Source organism: Amia ocellicauda, chromosome 18 (genome assembly GCF_036373705.1).
Source record: "Amia ocellicauda isolate fAmiCal2 chromosome 18, fAmiCal2.hap1, whole genome shotgun sequence".
Taxonomy (NCBI): Eukaryota; Metazoa; Chordata; class Actinopteri; order Amiiformes; family Amiidae; genus Amia; species Amia ocellicauda.
The window spans coordinates 13,412,970-13,430,797 of record NC_089867.1 but is presented as its reverse complement, the minus strand read 5'-3'; the positions used below and the strand labels follow the sequence as shown (position 1 = coordinate 13,430,797).

General features: G+C 39.5%; 1 protein-coding gene across 1 annotated transcript in view; it reads right to left on the bottom strand.

The window, feature by feature from the left end:
- Window positions 1–17,828, bottom strand: part of itga9 (integrin, alpha 9) — a 94,033-nt gene that overhangs the window by 20,769 nt on the left and 55,436 nt on the right. Inside the window, exons 16-20 of the mRNA XM_066690522.1 lie at window positions 17,512–17,670; window positions 14,137–14,213; window positions 9,625–9,772; window positions 1,391–1,477; window positions 476–555 (exon numbers count right to left, since the gene is read on the bottom strand). Of these exons, the coding sequence (XP_066546619.1) occupies window positions 476–555; window positions 1,391–1,477; window positions 9,625–9,772; window positions 14,137–14,213; window positions 17,512–17,670 (551 nt within the window). The remainder of the gene's footprint in view (window positions 1–475; window positions 556–1,390; window positions 1,478–9,624; window positions 9,773–14,136; window positions 14,214–17,511; window positions 17,671–17,828) is intronic.

The window sequence follows — 17,828 nt, the reverse complement described above, 5'->3', positions numbered from 1 at the left end:
CTCAGTGTTGGTACGCTATGAGGTTAAAAAACTGCAAGTCAAAGTTATCGGTTCTTCCTTGAAGTAGAAGATACTACGGACTTCCAAATGTTCCCTGAGACATCTTTTTGTCTTAGGATCAATGTGTGCAGAGAGCAGACCATGAAACATTAAATATACTTCCTTTTGAAATCTGACGATTGCCCTATTAATTAATAAAATAGTAATATCTCATTGTTAAGTTTTAGTTTAAACAGGTAATCACATTAATCTCTGAATAGGATCTGTGGCTTGAAAACGAGAAATGTGGAGACACAATATTTTCCCTGTGGCATTGTTTAAACAAGTTAATACAATACAGAAAATTAATAGAAAACATCTGAATTTCAGATCAAAAATTTGGATGGCTGATTTCAAGAATGTGGGCTCTCTGCTGTATTTAGAGACATCTTGAAATATGTCTTTTAATATTTCAATTAAATTAGAAGAACTTTACCTTTGTGCAGTGACCAGGAACGCCAAGTTCTCCTCGGCCCCAGAAAGGTGGCTGGTATCAAAGATCACGGCTAAGTGGTACTGCAAGTAAAACAAAATGCATGTAACCTCAGACTTTTGTTCATGCGTTTCTGTAAATAAATAAATAAATAAATAAATAAACATATAAACAAACAAATGTACATAGCAACACCAGAAGAGGCCAGAACCTAACCCCAGTATCTGAGGGAAAGTACACTAGCATTCATCACTTGGACAGACCACACAAGCATGTGTGACTTTAAAATACTATGTTTCTTAATAATTAACTTTGGCACGGGGTACAGAGACATGAGGGGAGGAAATGAATCAAATGAACCAATTCAAACTTTGCTTTATTGCTGCAGACGAACTCTTAACAGTGTTCATTTGTACCAAGAATGTTGCCTTCACTTTCATTTGTAAGCTAACCACATGCCACACAAAGTTGGCTCAGTTTATCTTGCTGATCTTGGTGAAACAACAGTAGAGACTGCGATGCGATGGCACAAGTTTTCATTTCCCTAGCAACATCCTACTGCTGTATAGGACACAGTCAAAACAAACACAAAACAATTGTACAATTAGAAAGCAGCGCTTATTTATTAGTTGAACATTAAATTGTGCCCGGCTCCAAGAGCCCTCAGAAAGACCAATGCTGTATATGCAGCTGTGTCTCACACATGATGGAGCGAGCTAGGAACCCTCATAACGTTTGGCAACTGCAGGGCAAAACTCAACGAAATCTCTTGAACCACATCAGAAACACAACAATCGCCAGAATGATGCGTTTTATATGTGTTTGCTTGCTTCTGTGTGGCCTGCAGGTGGGAGTGTATCTACTTGTGTGTATGTTAGAGACAGAGATATAATTTATATCAGTCTGAGAAGGTCCTACCTTGGTCTGCGCCCTCATAAACGGAAATCCCACGCTGCATTTCAGGAAGTCCAGCTCCAACAATTCGCAGGAAATGCCCTTGTCTTCCTGAAAGAAAAATCAGCAAAAGCAAAAATCATTAAAAATAAAAAAGGAAAATAGAGAAAATGTGAAACAGACACAGAAACGATGGAGGTTATGGACCACAGGGGGGATGAGAAAGACAATGCATTTCTAGGTAGCAGGGTGGGGGTGTTTTGGGTTGGGCAGGTACACTTATCTTTTGGCGAGACACTTTTACAGTCAGCAACAGGGAAACAGAAACTGCCAGACTGGCGCTTTGGGAAGCCTGTCCAAACATAAAGGTTATTTCACCAGCTGGGCTATGTAAACACCTGGGCCTTGACCTGCTTTGGCTATTAATGCAGAAAAATCAATGGGAAGCACACAATAATTAACTGAAAATGTTTAATAGGTTTTAAAAGGCCAAGTGTCCCTGCAGGAAGGCTAAACACCCATTGTTTATAAGTCTGAACCCCCCTAAACTTCTCTGGGAGTTCAATTACTAGTGTTTAAGCTTGGGACTTCTTCAAATATCCAAGACTGCCTGTTGAAGTTCAAGTTAAAATAATTAAGCACAGAGTGAAAATTGCCATTGCTCAACCTGGCTCAGCAAACATCCAGTTATTCTTGAGCGAATCTGGGTATAAACAATCATGAAGCTATTATAAACTAGGACCCAGTTCCAATGCAATGCTTCGTTTTGTTCAAATGTATCAACAATGTATCCAAGGAGAGTTTCGCTAAGTTTAATGGAATGTCTTTTTATATATTATATATTTTTAAATATTTTTATGAGATTAGTTTTTTTGGTAATATTCTCAGACATTCTTACAACATGAGATCATGGTTGTGAGTTATCAGAGCACACTGCAAGACTATTAGACAGAACTGCTCCATTATTCTGTACCAGAACTCAGTTACTGTACAATATCTTTATCCACGTATTAGGTGTAATTGGAAAGTCTATTGGCAGTGTCACATATTCCTGCAAATTGATTTTAATGTGCAGAATATTAAACACCTGGATGCAATGCACCACACAACTATTTAAGACACATTATATTAGCTTATTCTCCAAAATTGCTTAAGTTTGTATAAATGTACAATGATATGTCCACATATTAAAACTACGGCATGAAAGATTATGGGCAAACCTCCAAAGAACTTTCAATATTTTGCCCTTTTGAAGTTTAAAGACCAAACAACGTTTTTTCTTGTTCACCAGATTTGACCGACCTATTATAAATCAATGAGGGAAAACATTACCTATTCTTATGAAGCGTGGTATATTTTGGTTAGTGCAACCTATCTTTACATAACCTTACCATAACTGTTGAATAAATAGCGGGAGCCCGTGCACCCCAGCCATGTTTTTCCACACCACAATCCAGCCATTGTAACCACAGCGCTTCGAAAAGATGATCTTTGTTGATTTGCTTGTGGACAATTACAGACAACTGCTGGCAGAAAGCAGCTTTGTTCCCTGGGCTGCCATTAGAGTTCAACAGCCCGATGCACACTCAAGGCTCTGTTTTATTAGTAACATAGGTTAACTATTCATGTGCCAGTCCATTGTGAGAGTTAAAAACTGGTTTTAATTTGGTAACTCCTTAAATTGCCCCAGATAGATGCTGGATGTCTGAACTTGGTGCCGGCAAAGTGACGTCTGGCAAAGAAAAGGAGGCTACAACGGTCTACACCACCTAATCCTTGCCTCTGTTTCCTCAGACCACATTCAGAGGTTGCTAAATGGATTACGTTTTAAACTGTACAGAGTTAACATTTCTGTCGATTGAGGTCAAGGATGGCAATATCAATTAAAAGGTGAAAGGTGTTTAGATTCAAATTACAATGCCATTAAGTACATATTTGCCGCTATTCTCCTCTGAGTATATGGCTGAACTATATACTCAATCAGTATAGGGCACATATAAAGAACTGAGATAAAGCACCACTGGGACTAATGTGTAATGGATCTGCAGCAGCATTAAGCTGAATCATACTCTTAATTACTTAATGGATTACTGCTGCAAAATAAATAAACAAATAAATCTCCTTAAGTAGAGTAAACAAGGAATTTCTCTATGGGGACCTATTCGTTTGAGTTAAACAAACACTGACTGCCGTCCAATGGACACCAATATCATTCTGGCAGAAAAAAACTCATTCAGAAAAGTGTTATCAAAGTGTGCATTAAGGAATTTCCTCCACTGTTCAACAGCACTACTACGCAAATATTTACAGTCCCCAGCTCTGGGGGCAGTGGAGGAAGCCCGCCTGTTTACCCATCTGCCAGCTATTGACAAAAAACAGATCATTACAGAATTATCGTCTATCCAGGGGTATCCTGAACACAGGCCCATTTGTTCTCAGTTGCTCTCTCTCCCAGCAGCAGATTGCTTAAGGTTAGAGGCCTGGTTTATTTGGGTAGATTCATTCCCCAAGATAGTTGTTATCTCAAACAAATTCTCCAGCATAGCATAGCTGGCCAAAAATCACTGAGTCTCTTCTATTTAATGCATATATTTTCCCTTGTCCAATATATGGAATAGATACAGGCTAACCCTACCAGAACACCTCTGTATGGAATATGTCAGTGTGCACTGGTTTTCATACCAGCCATACCAGTCAAAAGCCAGCACCAAGTGTCTGGAAGAATAGGGAAAAGACTTAAAGACTTAGAGGTCGGATGCTGACAAATACAGAGATGCAAATACACAATAAACACAAAGCCTGTGTGACAATGTTGTCTTGCATGTGTCACACCACACTAGCTTTCCATGGATCTGCAAACGCAACTCTGGAGCTGAACCTGGTCTTGATTCTACAACCGAAGCAAAAAAAGAAATAACACCTGTGTGGAAATCTGGAGGATGCTGGAGTGAGCACTGATGTGTAAAACGCAGAGATGAGAGTTGCTGAACCTTCTGTGCTCAGACCGGGGGTTAATCCAGTCCTTGTCTCCCCCGACGCCTGTCTTCCCAGCCTCATTGAGAGTGATTAATAATCTCCTCATCCTGCCTTTCAGCAGCAAGTGCATAAAGTGTGATTTACATCGACTGCTGGAAGTATTTACTGCAGTGTGAGGACACACCTGGGGATGGGAAGTAGCTGGCATAACAGAGATTCTTATAATCTCACATTACAACAAATATATAATAAAAATAATATATAGAGGACATCAGTGTCTGGTCCATGTGAAACATGACACCTAACCCTAAACCAATACCAAAATCTACATTTATTGTGTATAAAAGCATATGTATTTTATGCTCTACTATAAAAATGTATAAGGTAATTTTTTCCAAATCCTCTGGTAAAAGTTTCTCATGTTTTTCATGTTATTCTGGCATCCATTGCTACAGGAGAAGCAACACATATAGACCTACAGTATTCACTACCTTCATAATTAATGGAGACTGTGAGAATACAGAAATCTTGGATGGGATTGGTAACATTTATAATTGAATCACAATCTTTTAGAATCGCCAGGGGCTGAGATGCCATTACAATTTAAATGAGCAGATTTTTATATGGTAAATCACGTCTAGCCAGTAAAATGCAGCAGAATCCCAGTGCTCTTAATTAGCAGCAGATCCTAGCTAATCTGTTAGCAGTTTTTCTAACCATAAACCTTTGGCCGTCGACGAGTGAAAAGCCAGGCTTCACGTCATGAACAGCTGTGAGAGACGAGTGAATTCCCTGACCAGTTTGCAAGTGCCTGTCCTAAAAGGCCTGTTTTGTTGATAGTTGGTCTGAGAAAAGGCACAATGTAGTGAAAACAAGCTGTTTTTATGTTCTCAGTCAGCCTGACCTTTCTTTCTATACACGCAAAAATCCTCTGTAAAAAACACAAGGCAGATAAACATCCGGAAATACTCAAGATTATGTTAAATACACACACTTTTACTCATTGCTCAACTTTTAAATATATACTGTTTATGAACACATTCCTACTGGGCTGATTTCCCTTCAATATGTGGAATAAAATTCTAGCTGGTATGGCCGTAGGTCCCATTATTAGTATACTTTTACTACAGTGGTTTTTATTATACTTCCTATAGCGTCTGAGCAATTCATGTTATTGCCCCCTACTTCATTTTCCAATGAGAGGTGTGGACATGAAAATAGATATCTTAGCCTCTGAATGCAACAGTACTACAAGTCAAATGACTTCTCTGCTATTTGCAGACTGAAGTGCAAAGCTACAAACAAACTTAGATGCATACATTAAAACAATCTAAGTTCTGCAATGGTTTTCTTTCAACGTACTGACTACACAGAGACGAGCGCAGTATAGGGACAGGAAGAGATCAATCTTCTGAGGAAGCCTGTCTCCCTTCTTAAGTCTTTATCTGTTCTTTCCTGTTTATATTCTACTATGCCTTTCTGTCCTTATTTTCACACTCATCTTGAAAAGAACTGGTCCCAACAAAAGACAGCAGAGAAAACAAACCTCTTTAAACAGGACGATGAACAACCTGAAACAGATGTATGAACGGTGAATAACCACAGCTGAGAGCTTCTCATGATAAATGACGATTATAATCAACACACTCAAAACTCTTTGTTATTCTAACATGTTTTGCTTCATGGCAATATAAAGTACCTAAAGTAAATCACTTATCCCTCTTGGGGGGGAATCATTTTAAAAGATGTAATGTTCTGTATATTACTATTTTTGTAACAACATCCTATTGGTCCCACTGCACTTGGCAGCTTCCTATTTAGGACGCTATCCACCTGGCTGAGAAACAGATTTTATTTTTGTATTTCCTTAAAGCCTGCAAATGACCCCCTTGTGACCTAATGTGCATTAGAAAATAACAAACAACGACTGAAACTGTGAGTTTCTGCCAGTGTCTGTGTGAGTGAGTGCATGTGCGTGTGTGTGCGTGTGTGCGTGTGTGTGTGTGGGGGGGTCAAGCATATGACATGTAGCTGGTTACTGTAAACAAAAATGATCTGATCCCCAGTGACACTGATTAAGTTTGCCCTGTTAACACTCTGTGATTTGATTAGAGTTACTGAGCATTAATCCCGTTTTAGTATTTTTTCTGATTCCTTTTTTCCCCCAGCAATGCAAATTTAGTAGATTTTGGAAATAGATAGTCATTTGTTCCATCATATCAGGTTGACATATCGACCTCACAGCTGAGTGTATGGTGGCCGTGTTAAGTAGGACAACTAGTAGAGCAACCATTTGAAAATAAAAGGGCTGAGTTATAATCGTGTCAATGATTTGAATGTAGAACATGATAGACCGCATTAAACATATTAGATTCCAAATGCTGATGGAGATTCAACATTTTACAATACAATCTCTTTGACAGTAGGTGTGCAGTAACTTTACATTTTCCCATAGCTGTATTAAAATAAATATCGAAATGGCTCCAATTACACTGCATGACACTACATTTTATTTCAGTGGTGTGTTTGACAGCAAGAAACATTCATACAATATGACTCGAGAGGAGCAATTGGGGAGAAAACGTGAATTAAATTCTCTAAACAAAAATGAGAATTTAGAAGGAGTGGAAACGCTGTATTCCCAGTTACCCATTCCATGCATCCTTGCCCCTTAAGCAGCAAGACACCTGTGAAAAGGCTTTGTCTGCAAACAGTTCAAAACATGTTGCGGTTTCCCTCTATTGAATTAAACACAAACACAAAAACCCGTAAAAGTCATGTGTGCCATTCATGGTCATTTCCTAAACGTTAACAGTGTGTTTCGCTACCCACCCACCCTCCATAGATAGCCTACCACCAGGTCTGTGAGTCTGGCTTTAGTTAGAAAGCAGCTTTGAGGGTTTATTCCCACAGAACGTGCTCTACTGGCCTCCCTTTCTCTTTGCCACAAATAGAAGATGACATCATTAACTCCAGCCCTGTACAGGAAGCGCAGGAATTCCAGGCTGTGCCTTTCAGCATCTCCTACCCAATCACTTTGAATACATTTTGAACTATTCAGAAATGCAGAATACATTTCAGCAACATGTGTATAGTTAAGTACCAGTATTTTATTTTCTGGAATTAATATGTATGTAATTTCCCTCAGGCTTTTGTAGGGCAAATGTAAACTACAACTTTAGTCTCCTCATCCAATTAAAAACTTACTTGAAAACAACATTAGTCAGAAAAGGGATCAGGGCTCCATAGTACTATCCATAATAATAACAAGTTAAACTGTTCTAATTACATGTCTTGCAATGTTAATACTCTTTTAAGTACAAAAGTTACATACTACTACTACTACTGTTCAGCAAGCTAAAATATATAAAAAAAACATTCTTATAAAAAACGCAAATTGATCAGAGTATTAGGGTTAGAAAATATGTATGTATTTTTCGCACATCACATGGCCTGCATGATCATACATTCTATTCTCGTATGCCCGACAACACTACGTGTTATGTCAAGCAATGCACACAGAGCTCGTGCCTGTGGTTTGCCATTGGCAATGCTTCGATCAAATCGGCAACTCCTAGCACTGGAACACAAAAACATTCTCCTCAAAAAAATTGATTTCAAATGATGTGGTTCAGCGCTTGCTTTAGATGAAAGCAATAATAATTAAAATAAAGCATCATATCCTGCTTAAATTAAGAATTAACAAATGTATGTCTTCTGCGAGTGACCACACGATCTGAAAATTACAGGACAGTTCCCTTCGGTCTTTTTTGCTTTTTATTTTCAAAAGAAAAATACAGAGCACAGTGGAGGAGTGAGCGACTATTAGAGGCTATAGCAAAGCTGCCTGAGGTAACAGAAAGCAGATGTGAGAGGAGGAGAATGGGAGAGCGCTCTCTCTCTCTCTCTCTCTCTCTCTCTCTCTCTCTCTCACACACACACACACACACACACATCTGGATAGCCCTGACCAACACCAGCTTGCAGAGTAGCCCTGCCCATTGTTCTGGAAACAACCAAATTCAGCCATTCATTGGCAGGCCTCTGCAGGAAATGAAAGGTGACAACTTACTCTTACTCAGCTAAGTACAGGAAACCTCTTGCCGTCTCAGGGCCAAACCTAACACTGTTCTCTCTGGGACCAGCCTCCCCTCACCTCCCCACCCACTCGCCATCACCTGCCTGCAGGTTAGTCTCCTAACCCCACTGTGGTCGCAAATATGCAACATTTGTTTGATTATGGAGATAAAAGTAAAGTAATATGTTATGTAGTGTGTATATTTAAATGCTTTTCACTTACATGTGTAACAAATTGTAGGATATCATTTCAGAGTTATATTAAGTAAACACGGACAGACAAAACACAGTATTGATCAGTGGCCAGCACACGCACCCACCCAATACCCACTCACGCCACTATCTCTATGCCAGTGTGGTCAACGGCAGCAGGCAGTCAGGGCTGTGTGTGTTTGAGTGATGGGATGTTGAATCAGTAAAACTTAAACATCGAATCATGAAAAAGAACAAACAATGCCAACTGTTAGGTTTAAACACATACTCTGGCTGAGGCATCAACAGTGCATATGGGTCCACTTTCACCATTTGTCACTTTCCACTGCTTCGCCATTACCTAGTCCTATTAAACTATTAGACTGCTGCCTTTGAACGCAGGCTGAAGTCTCAACAAAAGCCAGATTTTGAGACGTTGACCTTTGGTTTCAATGCAGAGGCCAGCTATAAAACATTCCCCAGGAGCCCCTCTCGGTAGACCGTTAAGTATTAGATGACATTAACTGCTTTCAACTCCTTGTGTTTAATAGCAGGAGAAAGTGTCAGCTCACTGTTTTTCTAGCAACACAAAGCGACAAAAAGTGTAAGGATTGGGATTGATTTCAGTGCTCCATAATTTGTGCACCTGAAGTTCTGGTGTACAATAAGGATGGGAGGGCATTCAAGTTAATGGCAAACAAAAGGCTAGTCAATGAGGCGGGGAGAGCTGCAGCAGGCAATATTAGTTTGACACGACATTACAAGACACTTTTATTAACATAATCTGGCAGTCACATGATTAACCTCTCACCTCAACAGCCCCTAAAACAACTTTTATAACCAAATAATAAACTAGTGATATGTAGAAACTGTAGAATTATATTGCATATTTGTTTATAAATGGCAAGTAAAACACTTAAAACACAGGACTAATGGAGATAGATACTATATTCATTATTATGGTGATTTTAACAGGAAAGGTAAATCGGTCAAGCCCAGTCCAGTCAGCCTACCTTCTGCCACATCTTGATGAAGTAGAGCTCTTTGGAGAAGTTGAAGTAGATGTTAGTGTCGTAAGCGTCATCCCCGGCGTTGGAGATAGACAAGTTCAACGAGATATTCTTCACCCCTCCCAGGGCTAGGTGAGGTCGGCTGTGCACACTTAGAGACAGAGACAGAGACAGAGACAGAGAGAGAGGGAGAAGGGGCAACAACAGGGAAAACAATGTACAGGTTAGGAACAGAGAAAGTTTTCAAAGTCTCTTTCCCCCAGAGTCAAAAGGAACCTACTGTCTTAACCAACTTGCATGTGATTACCAAGACAGATGGGTAGTAAACTGGACCATCCAGCGGACAGAGAGGGAGTGCAGCAAACACATGGGACTCAATCCGCCCTAATGTGTCATCCTTCCCAGCTTGCATTGCTTTCAAATGGGTGCTGTAAGAAAAGCTGTCCTAAGGTGATGGAGTTCATTTAATTTGCATAGTAGAAAATAAATTATCCCCAGAGACTGTTTAGCACTAAGCAATGTTTTGAAAGTGAATTCTTATAACAGACAAAGCCATTTCCAATACTCAAATATTGTAAGTCATTGTCAGGTTACATTTCTTTTGCGGATTTACCTTACCTACATGTGGGAAAAAGAGCTGGGATTTCCAATTTGCTTATTTCACTTGCACAGAGCCAAGGTTAACACAGATCAATAAAGCACTTAAAAAAACTTCCTAGTCAAAGCCAGGAAAAAAGTTTTGAGAAATGTATTTCTTTTCAATCAGTAAACGTGCTCGGTATGGGCCGACTCTGAAGGGCTGAAGGGCTTTGCCAATCGAAACAGTTTTTAGAACACGCCAGCGGTCTGAATACATCGGATATGGTGTTTTGTTTTCTTTTTGTCTCCTTCATGGAACTTAAACGGCTACAAGCTCGGGAGAGTTTTTTTTTTTCCTTAAATATCATTCTGCCAATGGTATATGAATGAATTATGACTTTCATATGTATATTTTATTTCTAAAAAAGAAAACTAGACAGTTTGTCTAATTTCCTCTCGCAAGTACCAGTAAACTTAAATGTTGAGCAACCCTGTTTAATGGTGGTTCTGTAGAAAAACGAAATGGTGTTGTAAGAACTCTTTCCAAATTAAAGGTTAATTAGTGTAGCATGCTATTAGCTGTGTGTGAATGTGAATGCTGGCTCTGAGTTCTCTGGTCCAGTGACAGGAAATGGCTATGAAATTTGAGTCACAACGTGGTGGTAAACAAACACAGCCGTGTCCTGGATGCTTAAATACACTGAAAAATCAATAATGCAAAAGGAGTATTTTAGATATCTTTAATAATTTAAGGACCCTGCCATAACTGGCATAAATCAACCCAAATAACAACACCGGGGGATAGTAAAACCACAGACTGTAAATGGTGTTTACCGATTTAAAAAATAAATACCATATTTATGTTGAATGAATGAATGATACTCATCTATCTCAATATTGTTTCCCAGCTTTCTAGTGCAGAATACATTCAGCAGCAGCAAAGTGTCTACCTCCTTGTGGCCTGTGAGTCATATAGACCAGTAGCTCAACTGGAGTTCATCTTAATTTTTCTTAATTTCCACCTCACATCTATTTCTTTCCCACTGAAAGGTGGTTGGGAGTTTGTCCATACGTTCTTCGTTATCTGAAGTCATCCCCCCACCACTGACCCCCTGGTCTCCCTAGTCTCTGAGGCACAAAATTATGCTAACAGGGTGAATGTAAATCTTAAAGAAAAACATGCAAAGCACCTGAAGTCTAATCTGGTATTGCTCTCTGATACCCAGAGACACAGTACATTGATCAAGACAAGTTGGAGCGCTCTAGCCTTGAGGAAATGTTATTTGTTAAAGCATTATGGTTCTCCGTTTGCTTCTGGGCAGTGTCTCAAAATCTGGTTTATATTGAGGGGGAAACGCCACACATGGGACCTTTTTCATAAGGTTACTGCTTGATATACGGAATCTCACTCCTGGTAAGGCAAACTCTCTCCATCACAGAGATAGCAGGACACTTGAGATGTTGCTTTTCCTTGCGCTTTGCAAGATGTAGAATTTTCCCCATCAACCAAAAATAATATGTATTAATTGAATGGGAAAAAATTCAGAAGAAACTTTTTGTACGTTTTTATATTTTTAATGTTTTGAATCTGATTTGAAATAGTAAAACTCTTACTCTTACTCTTACTAAGCCAACATTCCTGTAGATCAAATCCCCATTGTATCCAACAAGTGGTGCAAAATACCCATTTCAGAAAGAATGCAGCACTTCCACTGAAATAAAAAAAAAGTTCAAAATAAATAAAATGTAAGGCCCCAAATTATTTTGCACACGCACACTAACAGTGTTTATTTAGACTTAAGTGGGTTTACGAGAGTTCTAGCTTTGAACATAAAAGCCAAAATACCGCTGAAGCTGCTGGAAAATCTGCACCAGCACCACACAGAGTAGCTCAGCCAGTGTCATTTACCCATAATACCTCACTGCTCTCTCTTACTTAATGACACAGTATAGAGACTGGTCTTTGTGAAGCCTACTCAAAGCTTCCTCGTTATAACTTTCCATCTGGGAAACAAATTAAGGAAAGTTCAGTAAAAAAAATGACAACTAGGATCTCAATGGAAGTAATATATAAGGGTCAAAATATTTAGGATTTTCCTGCCAAATGGACATTAAAATAAACACATATAAATGGAGTTCTTCCTGGAGGCTTTCTTCACTCTTAAGCAGGGAATGGTTGTTAGACTACTTTAAAACTACAGGCCCTACTCAGCCAAATGGATTCTCAGCACAATTAATTGGATTTATCCCAGATGACCAGTACGTGCCGAGCCAGTATTATATGTGAGTCAGCTAGCTTTATTATTGGCTGCAATTGGATGTCAGCTGTGTGGCCAAGAGAGGTTCACAGTCACAACCAAGCCCTGCATCCATAAAGTGAAGCTTTACTGGTTTAACCCTAGAAATAATGGGCAAGTGTTGACTTAAATAACTAGTAAACTGAACAAAGAACCAGGGCTATCTGACAATGCTGTGTCAAGTGTTACTTGGGCCAGCAGAACCCTGACCAGCAACTTGTCTTGTGTCTCACTGAGTAGATATAAAGCCACACTGTTGACCCACCTGGGAGCTTCTTGTACAAAATAGTCTTTGGTTTTAGCAAAAGAACAGTGCAGGTAAAACTGACACTTGATTATTAATCTCACAAAAGATTCCATTTGTTTAAAACACAACATTAATTTAATTTAACTTTGTGCTGCTACTCTGCACTAGGTTTATATCCCAGTGTCAGCTGAGAGCATCCATATGTGTGAAAATGCACAGTAAGTTTGATTTGTCCCATGCTATCCATCCATATCTACAGGAAGGGACCTCATCCCCCACCACTCCCTACACGCGTGTGATGCAGTCATACGCTGACCTTCTTCCCAGATCTTCCCCTTGTGTGGAGCAGATGGAACATCCAAAGAGAGCAAGTGTCAAACACATCTTGATGCGCTGTTAATCCGCCCTCTGCTTTGGGACTGCTTTCTGTATCAGAGCTTTCCAATGGTTACGGCATTTGTTTACTTTGAAAAAACGTCAGCGGTCTAGACAATGGAACACAGCGCTGGCCCGCGGACAGGACTATAACTACTGTACTGTGTATAGAGAAATCCTCGTCGTAGTACAGCGTGAGCTTCTTTGTCGTGGTATTAATCACAGCCCACAGCGGGGCCCGTGGAGAATGGAAGGGCAAGGGAGCCTCTCGAGTCATCAACGCACATTCAAGAGAAACAATCTGTGCAAGACATTGAATGCTGTAGCATTTTTCACAGTACTATTATCCTTACTTTAATCTGACAAGGGGATGAAAATTTGTTTATTTTTAGTGTCAAAAAAAATGTTTCAAGTTGTGATACAAATAGATTGATTTTCCATTTTTTTTTTTAAGATTTTAACAGCATTGGTTTTGGCTGTTTGTTGAATGACAGCCACAATAGTAAGACCAATGTAAGCTCTGGTTGTTAATTTTACCTCTAGTGTTCTTCCAGCTTGGGTTAGGCCCAATTGTATGCGGTTGCCAAAATACCTCTTTAATTATTGGCACTGCATCAGAAGAGATGAAACGTTAATAAATCATGTGCTATACATACAGTGTGGAACAGTACTGGCCAGTGCAGTGGCCCTCCCTATGGTGAGAAACTATACGATGAGCTGCTGTGCATCTTGAAAGTTTTCCTTCTAATGAGATAAAATACCAGTGGAGTCAATTCAAATCAAATTCCCCAGACCTATGAGAGGGGGAGAAGGAGACACCTACAGCAATGGACAGTAATAACCCAGTCCCCTTTTCTAGATAACCACAGGAAACAGAAATGTTTTCACACAGTTCAAACCAGGGAAGTTGGCGTCTGGAGAACAGGATGCTTGTCACTCCTTACAGTAGCTTCAACCCTTTCCTGTCACAGACTTTAATTCAATACACAAACACACCAACAAAACACTGTGACTTACCCAGAGAGCAGCAGCTTGCCAAGCAACCTGAGATCTGCAGCACAGTCCTCAGACAAGCAGTTTTTCTCAAACCAAGTCTGCAAACACAACCACAGAAAAAACATAGGCTGTTAGGGCAATGGAAAGCACAAACACAGAGGTCTCAACAAGCAATTGTGTAGCTGCCAGAACACAAAAGCAAGAACTACAAAATAAAAAGCAATAAATAATATATCAATTTTGTTGCTGAGGATTATTAATATTTTCTGGAAACTGCAGTTCTTAGCTTTTGTCATATATTATATTGCTTATCTCCTAGTACTACCTAAAATCAACAACAACATCAACAAACATCCCCTTCTGTTTCACTCTACAGCAACCCTGAACCCTAAACCCAGTACAACATATACCACAAGGAAAGTGTAGTCCTCCTGTCCAAATCGGAGCAGAATGTGCTTTTTGTTAATGCCCAATGACTCAGTTTCCCATACACCTTGAGCCCAGCTGAAACACAATCACCCGTAACATTCAACGGTAAATTTATATTATGTAATGAGGCTCAACACATTTTAACAGTGTGCTTGTTATGATCTTGTAAAAATGTAGCTACTCGCACCACATTCTCCCAAAAGGAAATTAATGACCAGCACTCTGTGCTCACTGTATTTGACAAACTGCAAAGATGACAGGGTGAATATAAGCTCCTTCGCTTTATGAATATAATTTTGACGTCCTTCTAGCTTATTTCTGTGACTGGTTGTAGTGTTCTGCTTCTCAAGTTCTGTTCTTGCTACAGAAATGAGTGATAACCAGACATTTGGGCTTTTCTCGTTGGAAAGTTTGCAAAGTGGTAATTGCTTGGTGAATACAGTTCAAATTGAATGCAGCAAAAGAGGGTAATTAAGCTAAATGTGTTGCCCAAATAGAGCGATTTCTTCACCCACCTAAGAATCAATGTGGGAATTCTGGACAAGGTATTCCTTTATATATCCTCATTAGGTATAAGCTATGGCTGGCAATATATCCTTGAACTTCTTATGTTACTACTGTTAACACTGTTAGTCCCAAAACAGAAACACTCTGTTCCTCCCACTCATGGGAATACAATGGCTTTTAACTCTTTCCCATTGTAGAGCTCAACCATATATACATGGAGATGAAAGAAAGGGAATAAAGCAATGTTCATGTCTTTGAAGTGAGAAATAAAATCAGGTCTTTACAGCAGATACTCCAAACACAAGAAGCACAGGGCAACCATCACTAGTGGAAGGGTCCAGCAGGGACAGGCCATGGGGCGGACCTTGCCTTTTAGGGTTTTCTGTCTGTTGGAATTTGAAGAAAAAGGGCAATTTCATGCTCTCCGTTCCTCCAGGAGCAGGGAAACCAGAGACGGAGAGTAGATGAGAGACAGAGGGGGTGGGAAAGGGGTGGGCGCTATCCAAATAAATTAATCAGCCTTCAAAATTCCACAATTGAAAAGAAAACAAATCCATTAAGTAAGTGGAAAACTGAAACCACCTTTCTGAAAGTCAGGAGCAGTCTCCGTACATTCTGCCTCCTCTGGATTTAAAGCATTGGTTGACCTGATATGATAGCGAACATCACAGACGGGCTTTGGGGCAGTGAGCTGATGTTATTACTATAAGATGGTAGAGTGACTCAACCATGGCACTCACAAAGATACTGGATTTACATTTTTAATCTAAACAAAACGCAGCATCCCAAACATTATTCATTGTACAGCCGCCCACTTTGGTTGGTGGTATTGTCATCCATCTTTTTTTCTTCTTCTCATATCTCTGTTCATGCACTTTATTGTGGATATAACATTTGATTTATTAAACAGGTTGCAATGACTTTGAATGCTGACAAATTCCATTAAAAAAAGATCCTGACACAGCCCTTCTTGGTAAACCTGATGCACAGTTTAACTATGCCTATGGTAGCAAAAAGTGACTTAAATTAAAATAAACTATTGCAAGATTTTGAGTCATACATTCATTATCCTATTACAATGGATTCAGTTTTGGTGGTACAGCCCGTACTCGACTCAATGGCTGACCTAGCTGGGGCAACCTGTCCTAAAAATATTGCTTAGGTTGGGGTATAAAACCACTCAAAAGTTTCTAAAGCCAAGAATATCAGCTGCAAAGCTTCCATACCAGAAATAAAAAACAGTAGCACATTCAAAGGGAAGTAAAACAGACAGTGAAAAATAACTGATTAATTTCACTAAACCTACAGAATACAACCTTGCACTCTCCTCCACCTAACACTGTCTAACATCTTTAACGTCTATTTCAGCACGTCAAACCGAAGAAACACAACTTACATGCACGATTGGGGTGTCCATATGGATATAATCCATGGAAATCTCAAAATTCCATAAAACACAGACTTCCCAGGGCCCTGACATTAGTTTTCTCAAGGTGATCTCTGCTCCTCTTAAACTGTGCAGATTCCTGGGGTTTAGGGCATGATGTTGTAGCTGTATTATTACCAGGCAAACCTGAGGCCTGCATCACTGACAATGAAACCTGAAGCACCCCATCCCTTCCAGTATAAACAGAATACGGAGTCTTTTAGCTACAGGGATCTAAGAGCATCTGGAAGACATTTGAAAACAGTGTCTCCAAACTGCAGGCTGAGGAAGAACCATGCTGGAAGAGTTTATTAAGACCAGTGCATCTGTTTACAAAGTGATTCTATTGTATGCCAATTTATCTATTACAAAATGACTGTATAAATGAATACAATAGATGCATTTCGATTCATGGTAATTTATATGTACCACTGTTAGTTAGAGTTCAGAGTTCTGTTTGGTAACAAATCCACACAGTATCTGAACTTGCAAAATAATGAAATAAACAAAAACCATATTGCAAATATTGATATTATTTAACCATGCTTTGGTTCTGTTGAACATTTACATTTCTTATAATATTTATTTTTAAATCCTGCTTGATTTCCCAAATGTAAAGTCCTGCTCTGACATCTCTTGTATCATTTCAACTCTCTCTCCAAAAAAACCCAATCAATTTATCATTCCCACGCCACTGCAAACCAGAAGACCACACAGTAGCTCTATGTTACGAAACCACACAGATACAGACATAAACAGCAGCAAGCAACACTACAAGGAGCGATAATCCATACACAATACTAATAAAAAGGCAATAGTCCATGGCTGCTTCTGTGCAATCATCACACTAATGGATTTTAATGCAGTTGAAAATGCAAGCTGTTTTACTTCCTGAAACATATTTTATATGATAGCTGCAGGAATCAATTTTTAGAGTCCTCTCTTGAAGAGGTAAATCAGTCAAAGCCTATGACCATTGAGAAAAGTGATAGGAAAGCACATTTCTCTTTTTGGGACAATGCACTCTGTCTGACCTGATTCCTCTGAGCAATCTTGTCCCCTTTCTTCCAGCGCAGGACTGGCATCAGTGGCGGCAGCTCCTTGTCCTTCTCGTCCTTGTTCTCAATCACATGTGGTCCCAGGCTGTAGGCAGCTTCAAACACGATGGGAGAGAACACGTCTTTCACTTCTTTCTGCAAAGACACACAGAGCGCTTGCATTAATATTACAAACTATGGGGCGACAACGATTTCATGGGAGGAAGATTGTGCAGAGTAATTTTAAACACCAGCATTATGCATCCAGAACCATGTTTTTCCAAGTTTCCATTAAATTAAAATTATATTACACT